This window comes from Pavona decussata, unplaced genomic scaffold (genome assembly GCF_977016875.1).
Source record: "Pavona decussata unplaced genomic scaffold, jaPavDecu1.1 SCAFFOLD_270, whole genome shotgun sequence".
NCBI lineage: Eukaryota > Metazoa > Cnidaria > Anthozoa > Scleractinia > Agariciidae > Pavona > Pavona decussata.
Window position 1 is genome coordinate 658,186 of NW_028145672.1, and position 13,958 is coordinate 672,143.

The window sequence follows — 13,958 nt, forward strand, 5'->3', positions numbered from 1 at the left end:
ACAAATTTAAAGAAAAGAAATCATCAAGCAATTTTATTCATAACTAGTTTAATGTCACAAACAACTAGCCAATGACTGTTAACTGTTAAGCTTTTGTTTAACGGTCGTAAAATTAAAATAAAAACGCCTTTTTTTCTTCTAATAATTAAGAGATAGATATGCTTTGACAAAGCAAAAACGAAAATCTCACAATTTTAATTCATTCATAGTTAAGCTCTGTCTGCATCTCTGCACTGTAGAATGGTGTACTAACTTTGCTGTTACGAATTTTGGGAATTAGCTGATAGCCAATCTCGCGTGGATTTTTTCTTGTGGTTGGCTTAGTTAAACACTTCTCAACCTTCCGTGGACTTTCTTCTTTAAAGTAGCACGTTTGTTTGGTTGACAAATGTAATTGATACTTGTAGATAGTTTCCCCTCTCCACACGTTGGGTTATATCGATTTTAGACGAACACAATTGTTTATCTTACCGTCTATTAAAAATAACAGCGTTTTACTATTATACAAAAATTCACAGAGTAGAGCTGAAAAAGCGCGGAACTTTAGCTTTATATTTTACCATGCTTCAATACTAAAAGCATTAAACAGTAAGAAATTATTGTAAGAATTGACTCGATCAACACAAAAGTTCTCTGATTGTGTCCTTTACTGCTTGTCTCACTTCTCTGATCTTCCAACAGTAAAGAATCGGGTTCAATGACGAGTTTATGGCAACCAAAGTAAATGAGTAAAACCTAGCGACTAAAAGGAACTGGGACGACACTCCTCTCTCAAGGCGCAGAACATCCACGATAACAACTGGCAGATAACAAACAACTAACGCTAACTGCACCTAAAGTGCGCTGGACACTGTTTTTTTGTAACGCGCTATGTTCAATTGAACTGTTTGGCTTGGTTGTCCTTGATTAACGTTACCTTGTGCGTGAATCTGGTTATGACGGAGAGTAAAGAAAATCTTCGTGTAAGAGAAGATTGACGTGACTACACAAAGTGCTACAGCAATGCGGCCATACCACAAGGTTATATGTTTATTCCAAAGTAACATTGTTGCTCCGGCAGTGGAGAGAACCCAAAACACAACTACAATGCGATATATTCGCTTCAAAGTTACAACTTGTCTGTATCTGAGTCCTAGTAACAGGGCAAGAAGCCTGTCCACGCTTATGGCGGTCAGTGTAAACAAGGACACACCACCCAAAATAACGCCTGCGATACTGGAAATAAAACGTGCGTGGCGGCAAAAATTCCATCGTTCTTTCAGTGAAAGTATAAAATAAGTAACGAAAAAAGGTTCTGCAATGACACCAACGCAAAGATCAGTTGTCGCTAAGTTGCGGAACAAAAGTTTGGACGGCGAATGAAGTGAAGACTCCTTGTGAAGGGCAACTAGGATCAGAGTATTCCCAAGAAATGCGGCAATGGCCGCAAAGCCGTTTAGCACTAAAAGGACTACGAAATGGTTGTGGAGTCCTTTGGTGAATTCTGTTGAACACGCCAGCTCTTCGATTGAGGTTTGCTTTGGATCTCCAGTTAAGTTCGTTAACGCCATGTTACTCCCGGGCAAAACGAGCTAACCTGTATCTTTGCTTTACCTAAGTCTTTATAGAGACTGAGCTCATTAAACTTTAATGTGTCTTATGAATTTTTGTCAGTATGAAGCACCAAGTTCCAATTTGTAGTTCAGCGAATAATGTTTTATCTACTGTCGCACCTGTGCAAGCTAATTTCAAATTGTGCTCCCAAGGAATAAACTACCTTTCTTTTTTTAACATAGTATGGTTATCAGAGATACAAAAACATAAAATAAGAGAACATAAAATTTGTATGCATTCGACATAGAAGACGAATGTTAAACCTTTCTGATGATGTTCACAATCCCAGTATAAACTTGACAACAGAAGAGCACAACTGACTGGCACATAAACTATCACTCTGCTTCTGGTCTTTGCGTCTTAAAATTTCCATTCTCTAACATTTAATTAAATATGACGGCAAATGCCGACTCAATAACATATTATGCAAATGTCACTTGACTGATAAACGTTTATGAATATTGCGATTATTAAGGGTCGAAATATGACAGTGTTTTGAGCGAGCCTCCTCTACCGTTATGATATTTACCTCCACGAAGGCTTAACGGAAACGTCCAATGTGCAGTTATAACATTTTTTATTTACATATACACTCTTGTTCCTTGCAATTTATATTATTATAAAACTGGAAATTGCTGTTCATAAAGGTTGCTTTTTCTTTAATTTTTTTGTGGGCTGTGTTTGTGTTAAATTTGGTGTCTTTTTTGGCACCTTAAATCATTTTCGGGAACGTCACTCTCTGACTCATCTTCTGCCCACTTTGTTTACATTTGTCGTACATCAACAGACATATTAGGGACCTTACGAAAACACGACGGCGACGATAATGAGGACGTTAAAAAGCAAAATGTTTCATGAGCAAAACAAAAGCTCCGCACGTACGTAAAAAAGTTAGTACATTTTGTGACGTCTTCTGCAAGAGTATGCTGTCGCCATGTTACGGCAGTGCTCGGCAAAAAAGCTTAAACTATAGCGTAGTTAATTGACGACTAAAGACAATTAACTTTGTCAAATTTTACTGAATCCGTGTTATGAACTTTAGTTGAAGCAATGGGTTTATTAGAAAACAACCGAGAAAAATTATGAAAAAAAACAGACGATCCATGTCCTTAAGCTCATAATATGATACCTTATTACATAAAAATATTAATCTGCAGTTAATATGCAGCACGGAGAGTCGATAAACCCTGGCCAGAAAATAAAACAAACCAGCATGGTGGGCAAAAACACTTTATAACCTCAAAACTAAAACGGAAGCTCAATTTGGAGTTCAGGGAACAACGTTTTCATTTACTACTCATATAATTATAATAACAACATCCTGTTATTGCGACTAACATTATGATCATACTTCTTTCACCTGAGCAAGTTCTGGACCCACGCAAGCTGAAATTAATTGTCGTCTTTCATTTAACTTACATTCATCCCAACAAATTATTGAAAACAATATGAAGACACAAGTCACTATATTTCATATTTTTAATGGGAGTTTTACGCCGCCAGCTAATTACAAAAGGCCATGAATTGCTTAATTTTGACAAGCAACACAAGTTTTCAGGTGTGCGCATGCTCTTAAACACCTCATAATTTTGCCCCTATTACAGGTGTTTTCTCTCTGTCACCAACCTTGTTCCCAGTCCTTTTTTTCTCTTCGCAACAGTGCCAAGACTTTAGCCAGGCTACCTTGCCAATACATTTCATTCGGTTATATGTAGTTGAACGAGAAATGGATCTTGGACTATATTGATCCGAGTTTCTTTTTTCCGTGAACTTTAATTTATCTTACGAAATTTTTAAGCACCTGGATTTATCAGAAAGGAAGCTGAGAAGAAATTTGAAAGATCAGGATAAGTTCACAGAAAATGTATTAATTTTCAAAAATTACAATTCAGTCAAAAAAATTTGTTTTGTAAGTCTTTATACCACGCAACCTTAATGCTCTTAAAGCCTCAACAATGTTCATTCACAACAGAGATGTTTCTATGAAAGGTAGATAAAAGGAATATGCGAGAAGATGACAGAAAAGGAGACTTAGTTCAGTCTCTTATGACAGTCACATCATTAAAGAGGAAGTTCCAATTTCAGTTCAGCGAATAATCTTTTAACTGCTGTCACCGCTGAGCAGACTTACTGCCGGAATATTGTTCTTCCAAGGAATAAACTACCTTTATTTTTTTAGCATGATTTGGGAGTAAAAAGAGAATCAGAGAACTAAAAATTTGTATGTCGTGAGAGAAAATGTAAAACCTCTATGATGATGTTTGAACAATTTATTGAGCCAGTCAACGTTTTCCATAGTCTTTAGTGGGAGTTTTATTCAACCACTTAAGAATGCAAATTAACTTGTAGTGGCCGGTGCGCCAAAGAAATTCCTGTCAGTAATGAACACGACAGAGATCTCATTCAGTAAAGGACCATAGTATAAACTTAATATCGAAAAACAACGCCATAAACTTATCATAATAGAAAAGCGCGACTGACCTGGCACATAAAATATCGCCCAGGTTTACGCTTTGCGTCTTAAAATTGTCATTTTCTAACATTTAATTAAATATGGCGGCAAACTGTAGAGGGTAGACAGAGACAGGGATGTTTTTTTCTGTTTCTCTGTTTGTTTTAAATTCGCTTTCTGTTTGCGGGAAGAACGATTTTATATACTACGTATATAACAATTTTAAACTCATGTTACTGTGACAAACATTATGATCATACTTCTTTGATTGAAGCAAGTTTTGGAACCACGCAACCTGAAATTAATTGTAGTCTTCCCTTAATTTATATTCATCCCAAAAAAACTATTGAAAAACAATTTCAAGACACAAGTCACTATATTCCACATTTTTAATAGGAGATTTACACCGCCAGCTAATTACAACAGGCCACATAGAAAAGCACGACTGACCTGGCACATAAAACATCGCCCGGGTTTGCGCTTTGCGTCTTAAAATTGTCATTCTCTAACATTTAATTAAATATGGCGGCAAACGGTAAAGGGTAGACAGAGTCATGTACTTTTTTTTTTCGTTTCAAATTCGCTTTCGTTTTAACTGAACAACGATTTAATGTACTACGTATATAAGTATGTTGCTGTTGCAAACATTATGATCACGCTTCTTTGATTGAAACAAGTGTGGAGCCACGCACGCTGAAATTATTTGTCGTCTTCTTTTAATTCACATTCATCCCAAAAAATACTGAAAAACAATTTTAAGACACAAGTTATTATATATTTCATATTTTTAATTGGAGCTTTGTGCCGCCAGTTAATTAAAACAGGCCATGATGCTATAATTTGACAAGCAGCACAAGTTTTCAGGTGTGCACATGCTCTTAAGCGCCTTATAAGTTTGTCCCTATTACAGGTGTTCTCACTTTGTCACCAATCTTGTTCTCAGTTCTTTTTTCCTCTTCGAGGCAGTGCAAAGACTGGTATCAAGGCTACAGTTCATTCGCCCATATGTAGTTTATAACAAGACATGGCTCTGAAAGTCCATTGGTCCACGTTTATTTCTTCCTGAAAACTGAATCTTAAGTACTTGTTTGTATTTTATTTGTTTTTTTTTTAATAGCTTTGTTTGCATTTGTCTTATGTCAGCGTTCAACCAAGAGACTGAAATCAAATTACAGAAAGACATCATCAAACAGAAATAACTAAGCACGCCCCCTGAATGTCAACTGTCAACTGTGAGATATGCTTATTACGGCAAAGACAAGTTAACTGAACACATTCATTTTTTCACTGGAGTTTTGAAAAGTCAGTTAAGGAAAGAAAAAAAAGGAAATTGTGGTATCAACATGAGTAGCGGGTTCTCTCAAGCAAGTGTTTTAACAGTCGTTAATGCAAGCAATAAGCAAATAACTAAACGCTTCGACGCGTTCGTATCATTCAAGCCTCAAAATCTCCCTTTTTATCATGGAAATTAGTCCTATTTGATCCTAAGCTGACATTCGCTTCCTGTTCCGGAATCTATCTTTACATTCATAGATCTTTCAAAGTTTGATTGAAATTCTGGAAAGTTCTTGTTGATTTATTTTTGCCACTTTGAATTATTCGCATAAATACGTCCATGAAGATCGACTGTAATTTTACGCCGGTGATCGATCACGTGAACAGTGGTGGTATACGAAATATAATCACGTGTTGACGAAATTTGGCTGCTAACTAACACTTACGCGCGCATATCCCAAACAAGACCCGATTATGAAGCTTTTTCTTTTGAATTTTCTTTTCCAGTTTTGGTTTTTTCCGGTTTGACTCATTTTTCGTTCCCTTGGTCTGCATTTCCGGGAGATCAAACGGAACGTGGACTGAACTGAACAAATTTAAAGATAAGAAATCATCAAGCAATTTTATTCATAACTAGTTTAATGTCACAAACAACTAGCCAATGACTGTTAACTGTTAAGCTTTTGTTTAACAGTCGTAAAATTAAAATAGAAATGCCTTTTTCCTCTAATAATTAAGAGACGGATTTGCTTTGACAAAGCAAAAACGAAAACCTCACAATTTTAATTCATTCATAGTTAAATTCTATCTGCCTCCCTGGACTGTAGAATTGTGTACTAACTTTGCTGTCTCGAATTTTGGGAACTAGCTAATAGCCAATCTTCCTTGGATTTTTTCTTGTGGTTGGCTTAGTTGAACACTTCTCAACCTTCTGCATGTGGACTTCCTTTGTCAAAGTAGCTTGTTTGTTTGAATGATACAGTTTATACCTGTAGATAGTTTTCGACTTCCACTCGCTGAGTTATAACAATTTTAGACGAATACAATTTTTTTATGCTACGAGCGTTAAAAAGACAGTATTCTACTATTATACAAAACTTACAAAGTACAATTGAAAAAGTGCAGTGCTTCAGCTTTAAATTTTACCATGCTTCAGAGAAACATTATAAAGTCAAACATTATTGTAAGAATTAACTCGATCAACAAAAAAGTTCCCTGATTGTGTCCTTTACTGCTCGTCTCACTTCTCTGATCTTCCAACAGTAAAGAATCGGGTTCAATGACGAGTTTATGGCAACCAAAGTTCCTGAGTAAAACCTAGCGACTTAAAGGAATGACGACACTCCTCTCTCAAGGCGCAAAATCTTCGCGATAACAACTGGCAGATAACAAACAATTAACGCTAACTGCACTTGACCCAAAGTGCGTTGTACACTGTTCTTTTGTAACGCGCTATATTCACTGAATGTGCCCGTGCCTAACCCATAATAGTGGTGCATTGGCCTTCCTCTGCATTTGAGTTGTACCATCGATCGAGCGTTGTAGTCAGGGTATGTTGAGTAAGGAAGGGGAAGCCGCCTCCCCAGTTTTGCTCACCTCGGTAGTTTCAGGGACACTCTCCCCAGATTGCGTTCCCTTTTACAAACCAAGATGGCGGCAGTTACATCGAAGCGTACAAGTCTCGAAAATCCCACGGAAAAATAGGGGGACTGTGAACAGTCTAAAAGCCGGTTAGCGCTAATGTGCGATTAAAAATTAACGGAGATTTTGTTATTCTACCACTTAAAAGCTGATTTTAAGGAGCTAAAATTATGCATGGTAAAGAATAATTAGACTTAAATCAATGTTCATGTCAAACTCGAGATTAGCTTCCTCAGGCTTTAAAAACTGGGGGGGGGGGGGGGGGAGGGTGGGAGGTGATCGGCCCTTTGCTACACTAACCCTGCTTCAAAACAAATGAAATATATCATTTTTTGATTCAATATTCATCTTATAAAATAATAATAAAAAGTGCCTCTCCCGATTAAGCGTCGTCCTCGTCCCCGGAGGGCTTTCTCCCGATAATGGACTGTATGAAGAGGTTCCGCCCGATAGGGGTACCTTTTTCAGAGTGGAGGTATATAAAAGGGTAACGATTTTACGAGCCGAAGTATAGAAAAGAGTCGGGAAAACTGCCATTTAGGTATTTAAAGGGGTTTTTAAAAATATCCGAATAGACCCAACGAATAAGAAAGTGTTTCCACTGTAGGTATTTGAAAGGGGTACCATTTCTTGTGGAAGGTTATATGAAAGGGTTACCTTTCCTTTCAAACATGACATACAAAAGGGTAATGGTTTGAACTTCGAATTCGGTGCGGAGCCTACCCGTATAAAGCTTTCTTGAGTACCCTCTCCTCGGGCCCTTGTCTTCAGTCGCTCTGCTGGAAATAACCGATGCATTACATGTGCGATATTTTGGGCCGCTCTTTGTAGCTCTTGATAGTGCAGTTTTTCTCGCGCTTAGCCTTTCTAGGAATGGCGATCAAAATCGCTTTCATAAACTAGTGACAATTTCACAGCGATTTGAACACGACTCGTGGCCACAATGCCGCAGAGGTTTCTAACATTTTCGAAGCAGTCATGCAATTTGACGGTGTTTTTGGGAACATCGCACCGGCCCGAATCGCAGCCAAATCATACCAAAATCGCCGCTCGTTTGCACTTGCGATTTTCATCGGCAGCTCAAGCCCGACAATACTCCCATAAAACGTTGTAACGGCCACTTAGATCGCCTTCCAAGAGAGGAAAACCAAGACCTAGCTAGTTAGTAAGTAAGTGGCCCTCTATATAATTCCTTCCCTTTAAATACTTCAGGTAATCGACTGTGACGTCAAATCTCCATTGTTCAGTGTCCCCTGGGTCCTTATTGAGTTGACTTTATGGCTGTTTCTAGGTGATCACGTGATACCGATGTGGATCACCAACTGTGGTGAATGCTCCTATTGTAGGAATCCTAAGACAAATCTGTGCTGCGGGTAAGCTAAAAATTATTTTGTTATCTGTGCATGTCGATGTCAGATTTATAGTTTAAAAGCTGATGCCCCGTTCACACTAGGTGCCCGGGTGCAGTGCTAATCACGGCACTAGTCTGAACAGAACTTTTTCTCTTGTCTCCGAGCATAAATCTCCGCACCGTACACCGTCATGGGTTCTACCTGAACGGGTAGTACTCTGGCACTGGTCTGTACAGGATGCTTAGTTCCCGCGCTCTTTCCCCATACCTCCCTGTGATGCAGTAAACAAAATGCTTGGCGCTAAATAGACCCTTCTCCAAAATGGCGGCTGAAAATTCAAATAAGTTAAAATTAAAAACGTATACCAGTACTAGAAAGAGCACTTTTACTTTAGTAACCCTGCAAAGTTTCAGCTAAGAAAATATAAGTTGAAAAATGAAAAATTTACAGACGTTTGTATGACTGGGCGTATGACGTATACCCCCAGTCACCCAAACGTCTGTAAATTTGTCAAATTTCATCTTACATTTCCTAAGCTGATATAATACCTTATATGCCGAAATTTTGTAAGGTTACTAAAGTAAAGGTGCCCTAGCCTTTCCAGTGCTGGTATCAGTTTTTCATTCAGTTCAATTTTAACTCATTCAAATGTGTTGCCGCCATTTTGGAGAAGGGTCTATTGGCTCGAATGTGAACGGGCACCAAGGACTCTGAACAACGTTCTTTTTTAGGACTCTGACACCAGAACCTAGTCTGGACAGGGCCCAAGAGAATGTACATGTCCCTGTAGAAAATGACCAATTTAACGTGAGACTGCAACGCGATAACGTCTCTTAACTAGAGAGGTGATCTCGTTGGCGCGGTCATGGGAATGCGATTGAAATAACTATTGTATTCCCGTAGCGTACTTCGGAATCTAGTAGTAGATAGATAGATCAATAAATAAATAAATAAATAAATAATAGATAAATGAACTTTGTTTAACGAGGGTGACACGTTACAGTCTGTTACGATTGACAAACCTGTGGCCCTCAGATTCCAGATCGAATTGGAATTTGGAAATGTTAGCTTTTGAGAAGAGGGAAAAACCGGAGTACCGGTAGAAAAACCTGTCGGAGAAAGGACAAGAACCAACAACAAACTCAACCCACATATAACACCGAGTCCGGGAATCGAACCCGGGCCATATTGGTTGGAGGTGAGTGCTCTCACCATTGCGCCATCCCTGCTCCCCCTATTAAATATTCAAGCAAGCAACCGTGGACGATAATCCTGCTAGTATATGTTGGATCAAGCTAGTGATCTAATCAGCGTAACATAGGAAACAAAGGATATAAAAGCAGGGAGCGATACAACGTAAAATTGTTTTAACTGGTTGTGTACTATATTTCAGCTGGCCAAACCAGCCTTCTTCAGGTACAATGATTACATCATTACCTTGATCATCTTAATTATCATGGAGCGTTGGAATTCACTCTCTTACCTCATGTTCTCCTGGTTGCTACAATGGATGGAAGATTTAATTGGTACCTCGAGTGAGGCGGGGGGGGGATGAATCTGAGCCACGCCCTACTCGAGATTCTGGTACCTCCAGGGGGCTCTAAAACAATTCTGACGATTATCCTCTACCTTTTTATATTGAATTCCCCACCCGGGTCCAGAGGAAGGGAGGTAAAGACTTTTCAACCGAAGAAAATAATTTTTTTGATGTTTTTATACTTTTCAGTAACGTGGTTGACTTGGGTACAATGCTCGATAGTACAACACGACTCACATGCAGAGGAAGGCCAGTGTACCACTATTATGGGTTAGGTACCGGCACATTCAGTGAATACTCTGTTCTTCCTGAAATAGCTGTTGTAAAGGTATGATCTACTTGAGTTCGAAACCGGGCAAACTAGCAAATTAAGTAAAATGTACGACATCCACAGCCTCAAAAGTTGAACTGCCTTATGTAGCATAATAAACAGCACCACGGGAAAGTACTGCTCAGTAGCTTTCATTTGAATGGTCACACTCCAGAATTTTATCCACAGAAGTAAAAGCTAAAATTGCGTCTTGTAAAGCGTAATAAACAGCACCGCAGGAAGCAACTGCTCAGTAGCTTTCATTTGAATGGCCACACTTCAGAATTTTATCCACAGAAGTAAAAGCTAAAATTGCGTCTTGTAAAGCGTAACAAACAGCACCGCAGGAAGCAACTGCTCAGTAGCTTTTATTAAAGTTCACTAAAGTTCTTTTCTATTGATTCAATCAGCATTAGAGCAAATTTACATGGCTTTCAGTAAAAGAATGATTTCGAGAACGAATGGGCCAGCTAATTTTTCTAATGCGTATCTTTTATATATACTCGTTAAAGAATGAATCAATGTAACTAGTTTATCGAAATCCAATCATTAGGATGCTCGAGTGTATAGAGCCTTAACTTACAGCCACCGCGTCGCAAAAATGCTAGCCTCATACTAAGTGAGATATTCATTTAGGTCGATTAATTTTAAGACCCTTTTCGTTAGACAGGCCTTATGGGAAGGGCGTGAACAGGACTCGGGTCCTCTGCGAGGTGTCCTATACCCAAAAACCAGACCCCTCAAAAAGACCCTCAAATAAAAGGCCAGAGCACTGATAGCGGTAGCCCAATGTGCCTCAGCTAGTAACCAGGCCCCACCGCCAGAAACCAGCAGCACCGCCATAGACTACTAGTAGTCTCTTAATTTTCTTTCGGAAAGTAAGGCAAGCGACCACGCGAGCGGACGCGAAAATTGTCTCAGTGTCACGTGTTCCGCGGAAATACATTTTCGCACGTGTTCGTGTGTTTGTTTCGCTCGCTTTACAATCACCAGGGAAAGTAACGAGTGTCGCGTGTTCCTTTTGGAATATACTTTTCGCGCGTGAACGTGTGCTTCATTAAGAAACAAAGGACATTGTGTGTCCCCGTGGGAATAAATTTTCGCACATGCTCGTGTGTTTTGCTCACTTTACTCTCCCCAAGATAAATAAGGACGTCGCGTGTCCCTGTTGGAATACGCTTTTCGCGCGTGAACGTGTGTTTCAATGAGAAACAAGGGACTTCGCGTGCTCCCGTGGGAATAAATTTTCGCGCGTGCTTTTGTGTTTTGCTCACTTTACTCTCCCTGAGATAAATGAGGACGTCGCGTGTCCCTGTCGGAATACACTTTTCGCGCGTGAACGTGTGTTTCACTAAGAAGCAAGGGACGTCCCGTTCCCCCGTGGAAATACATTTTCCCACGTGTTCGTGTGTTTCACTCGCTCTTTCATCCCTAAGAAAAGTAAGGTACTTGTGGCGTACCACCGGAACCTCAGAGAAACTTACAATTCAATTCAATTCAATTTTTTATTTACACTGATTACAACGAAATACAATATCTTTTACAGTAAGAAAAGATTAAACGTACAGAGCAATTTACTTAATGATTTTACCTTACCTTCTTACCTACGGAAGAAGTGCGTAGTGGCCAAAGGAGCAAGGCTTTCGTGTTGGCCACTACCTCTGTGCAGTTAAATAAAATAGGGAGAAGAAGAATTTACAGTATAGCTTTATTAATCTCGTACCCAGATCTCCCACAGTCAGGCAGACCGACTGAGATCAGGATACGAGATTATAGCTTTATATGTAATAAACTGATTTTAAAAAGGAATTTAATGATTAGGTTTCATATTTACAGATAGCTGAGAATATTCCACTCGACAAGGCGTGTCTCCTTGGTTGCTGCGTGTTGACAGGGTATGGAGCGGCACTTAACACAGCTAAGGTACAACATTGATCTTAGACTCCACTTCCTCTTCGATTGAGCTACGTTTTTCAACTGAACTCGAGACGTACAATAAACCTTTATCACAGGGCGTTTTTGCACAGTTTTGTTTTTGCACGGCAAGCCTTGCACTGAATTCAAGCCTGGGCGAGACTTGCCGTGCTAAAATAAAGCTTTTTATTCTCCTGAGACTCAACATGGCCGCAGAGTGATAAGGGTCTATAGGTCATTTCCGAGTTGCTATGAACCACGTCATGAAATCGGCGCTAAGTGCGAAACTTTTCATATTAAATTATTTTTGTTTGCATATGAATGAAAACTAATTGGCGTGATGAAAACTTTGCACTTAGCTTCGCTTTCATAACGAGGTTCAAAGCAACTCGGGAATGGCCTATTTCGTTGGGTTTTTATGGTCTCTCTCTCTCTCTCTCTCTCTCTCTCTCTCTCTCTCTCTCTCTCTCTCTCTCTCTCTCTCTCTCTCTCTCTCTCTCTCTCTCTCTCTCTCTCTCTCTCTCTCTCTCTCTCTCTCTCTCTCGGAATTATCTTTCGTTCCTTAGGTAGAGCCTGGGTCCAAAGTGGCCGTTTGGGGACTGGGGGGAGTCGGTTTAGCCACTGTGATGGGCTGTAAAGCTGCTGGGGCCGCAAGGATCATTGGGATTGATATCAAGCCTGGCAAATTTACAGTAGGTAGGTGATAATAACCTGGGTAAAGAGGCAAACAGAGTCTTAGCAACAACTGCAAATATTCCGCACTGATGACGTAATTCCTACCCAGATCTTGGTAGAAATTCCGATTGCATTTTGATGGAAACAAATTTTCTTCGCGACACACGTGGTTCACGATCGTATTTTCGCGGGGAATCACGGAATGGAAATCCGTCATCGCGTTCTGGTGTGTCTCGACGAAGAAATATTGCCTAGCTCCTAGGCCTCTCTCCGTCTTTCATCTCGGTCAATCCGTTTCGGGTCACGTGGTCCGAGCGAAAAAGCGTTCAACTCGGTAACGTCACCGAAATGTATTGATCGTGAGGGGCTGGGAGAAAGCCTTACAGAGACTAGGCAATAAGAAATATACAGCGGATGTCAAATTAGCATTCTCTTGTTCTCTTTTAGCTCGAGATTTGGGCTGCACTGAGTGTCTCAACCCTAACAATTATGACAAGCCTATTCAGCAGGTTTGGAAGCACAAAATTTTATTATCCAGTTCATCTTATATTAGAACTATTCAAATGACCCGCGAAATGAGTACCAATTTGTCGCGATAGAGCGGCATACCTGTCAACCTTACAACCCTTCACCCCCTCCCCTCCCCCGACCAGCTAAGGGACCGATCGTTTATTACGTCCTAGGGGAAGGGGGGGGGGGCGGTGTTTTTTGAGGGGGGGGGGGGTAATTTTTTTAAACGAGCTCTTTTTGGGGGGGTAATTTTTTACCCTGTACGAAAAGTGAGGGGGGTAAAATTTTAAGGGTACCAACTAAATGTATTTCGCAATCATTCTTCTCATCAATCCTAGAGTTGGTAAAATCAACTAGCTACTTCTCCATATCGCTACAATTCTTCAGAGCGACAAAGATCTTGCACGTAATAGGTTGAGTAATGACATAGACAGGCAAACGGTGTATTTCATCAAGCAGTTTATCTCTGAAGGCTTGTTTCTCTGGGCAAAAAAATTGACCAAAAGACGAATAGAGATGGTAGGCTTCTTCAAAATCTATATATCCACATCCTTGATCCACATCCATTCATCAAATGCTCCTGTACTGCTCTCAAACCCCGAGCTGCTTTGACCTTCTGTGTACCTTCTTTTGACGACTGAAGAATAGACTCCAGCAATAACAAAACATCGTTATTATAAAGACATTGAAGAGATATTC

General features: G+C 39.8%; 1 protein-coding gene and 1 pseudogene across 5 annotated transcripts in view; one reads left to right on the forward strand and one right to left on the reverse strand.

The window, feature by feature from the left end:
- Nucleotides 1-13,958, forward strand: part of LOC146455748 (alcohol dehydrogenase class-3-like) — a 90,873-nt gene that overhangs the window by 18,483 nt on the left and 58,432 nt on the right. For 4 of the 5 annotated variants that reach the window (XR_014858960.1, XM_085093877.1, XM_085093876.1 and 1 more), the window contains exons 3-7: nt 8,253-8,334; nt 10,040-10,178; nt 11,997-12,083; nt 12,641-12,770; nt 13,197-13,258. Coding sequence is in view for 4 of the 5 variants with exons in the window: in XM_085093877.1 (XP_084950003.1) it covers nt 8,253-8,334; nt 10,040-10,178; nt 11,997-12,083; nt 12,641-12,770; nt 13,197-13,258 (500 nt within the window). In the remaining variant the exon portion in view is untranslated. The remainder of the gene's footprint in view (nt 1-8,252; nt 8,335-10,039; nt 10,179-11,996; nt 12,084-12,640; nt 12,771-13,196; nt 13,259-13,958) is intronic. The other variant, XM_085093878.1, reaches the window with a different exon arrangement.
- Nucleotides 618-1,601, reverse strand: LOC146455751 (adenosine receptor A2a-like; annotated as a pseudogene).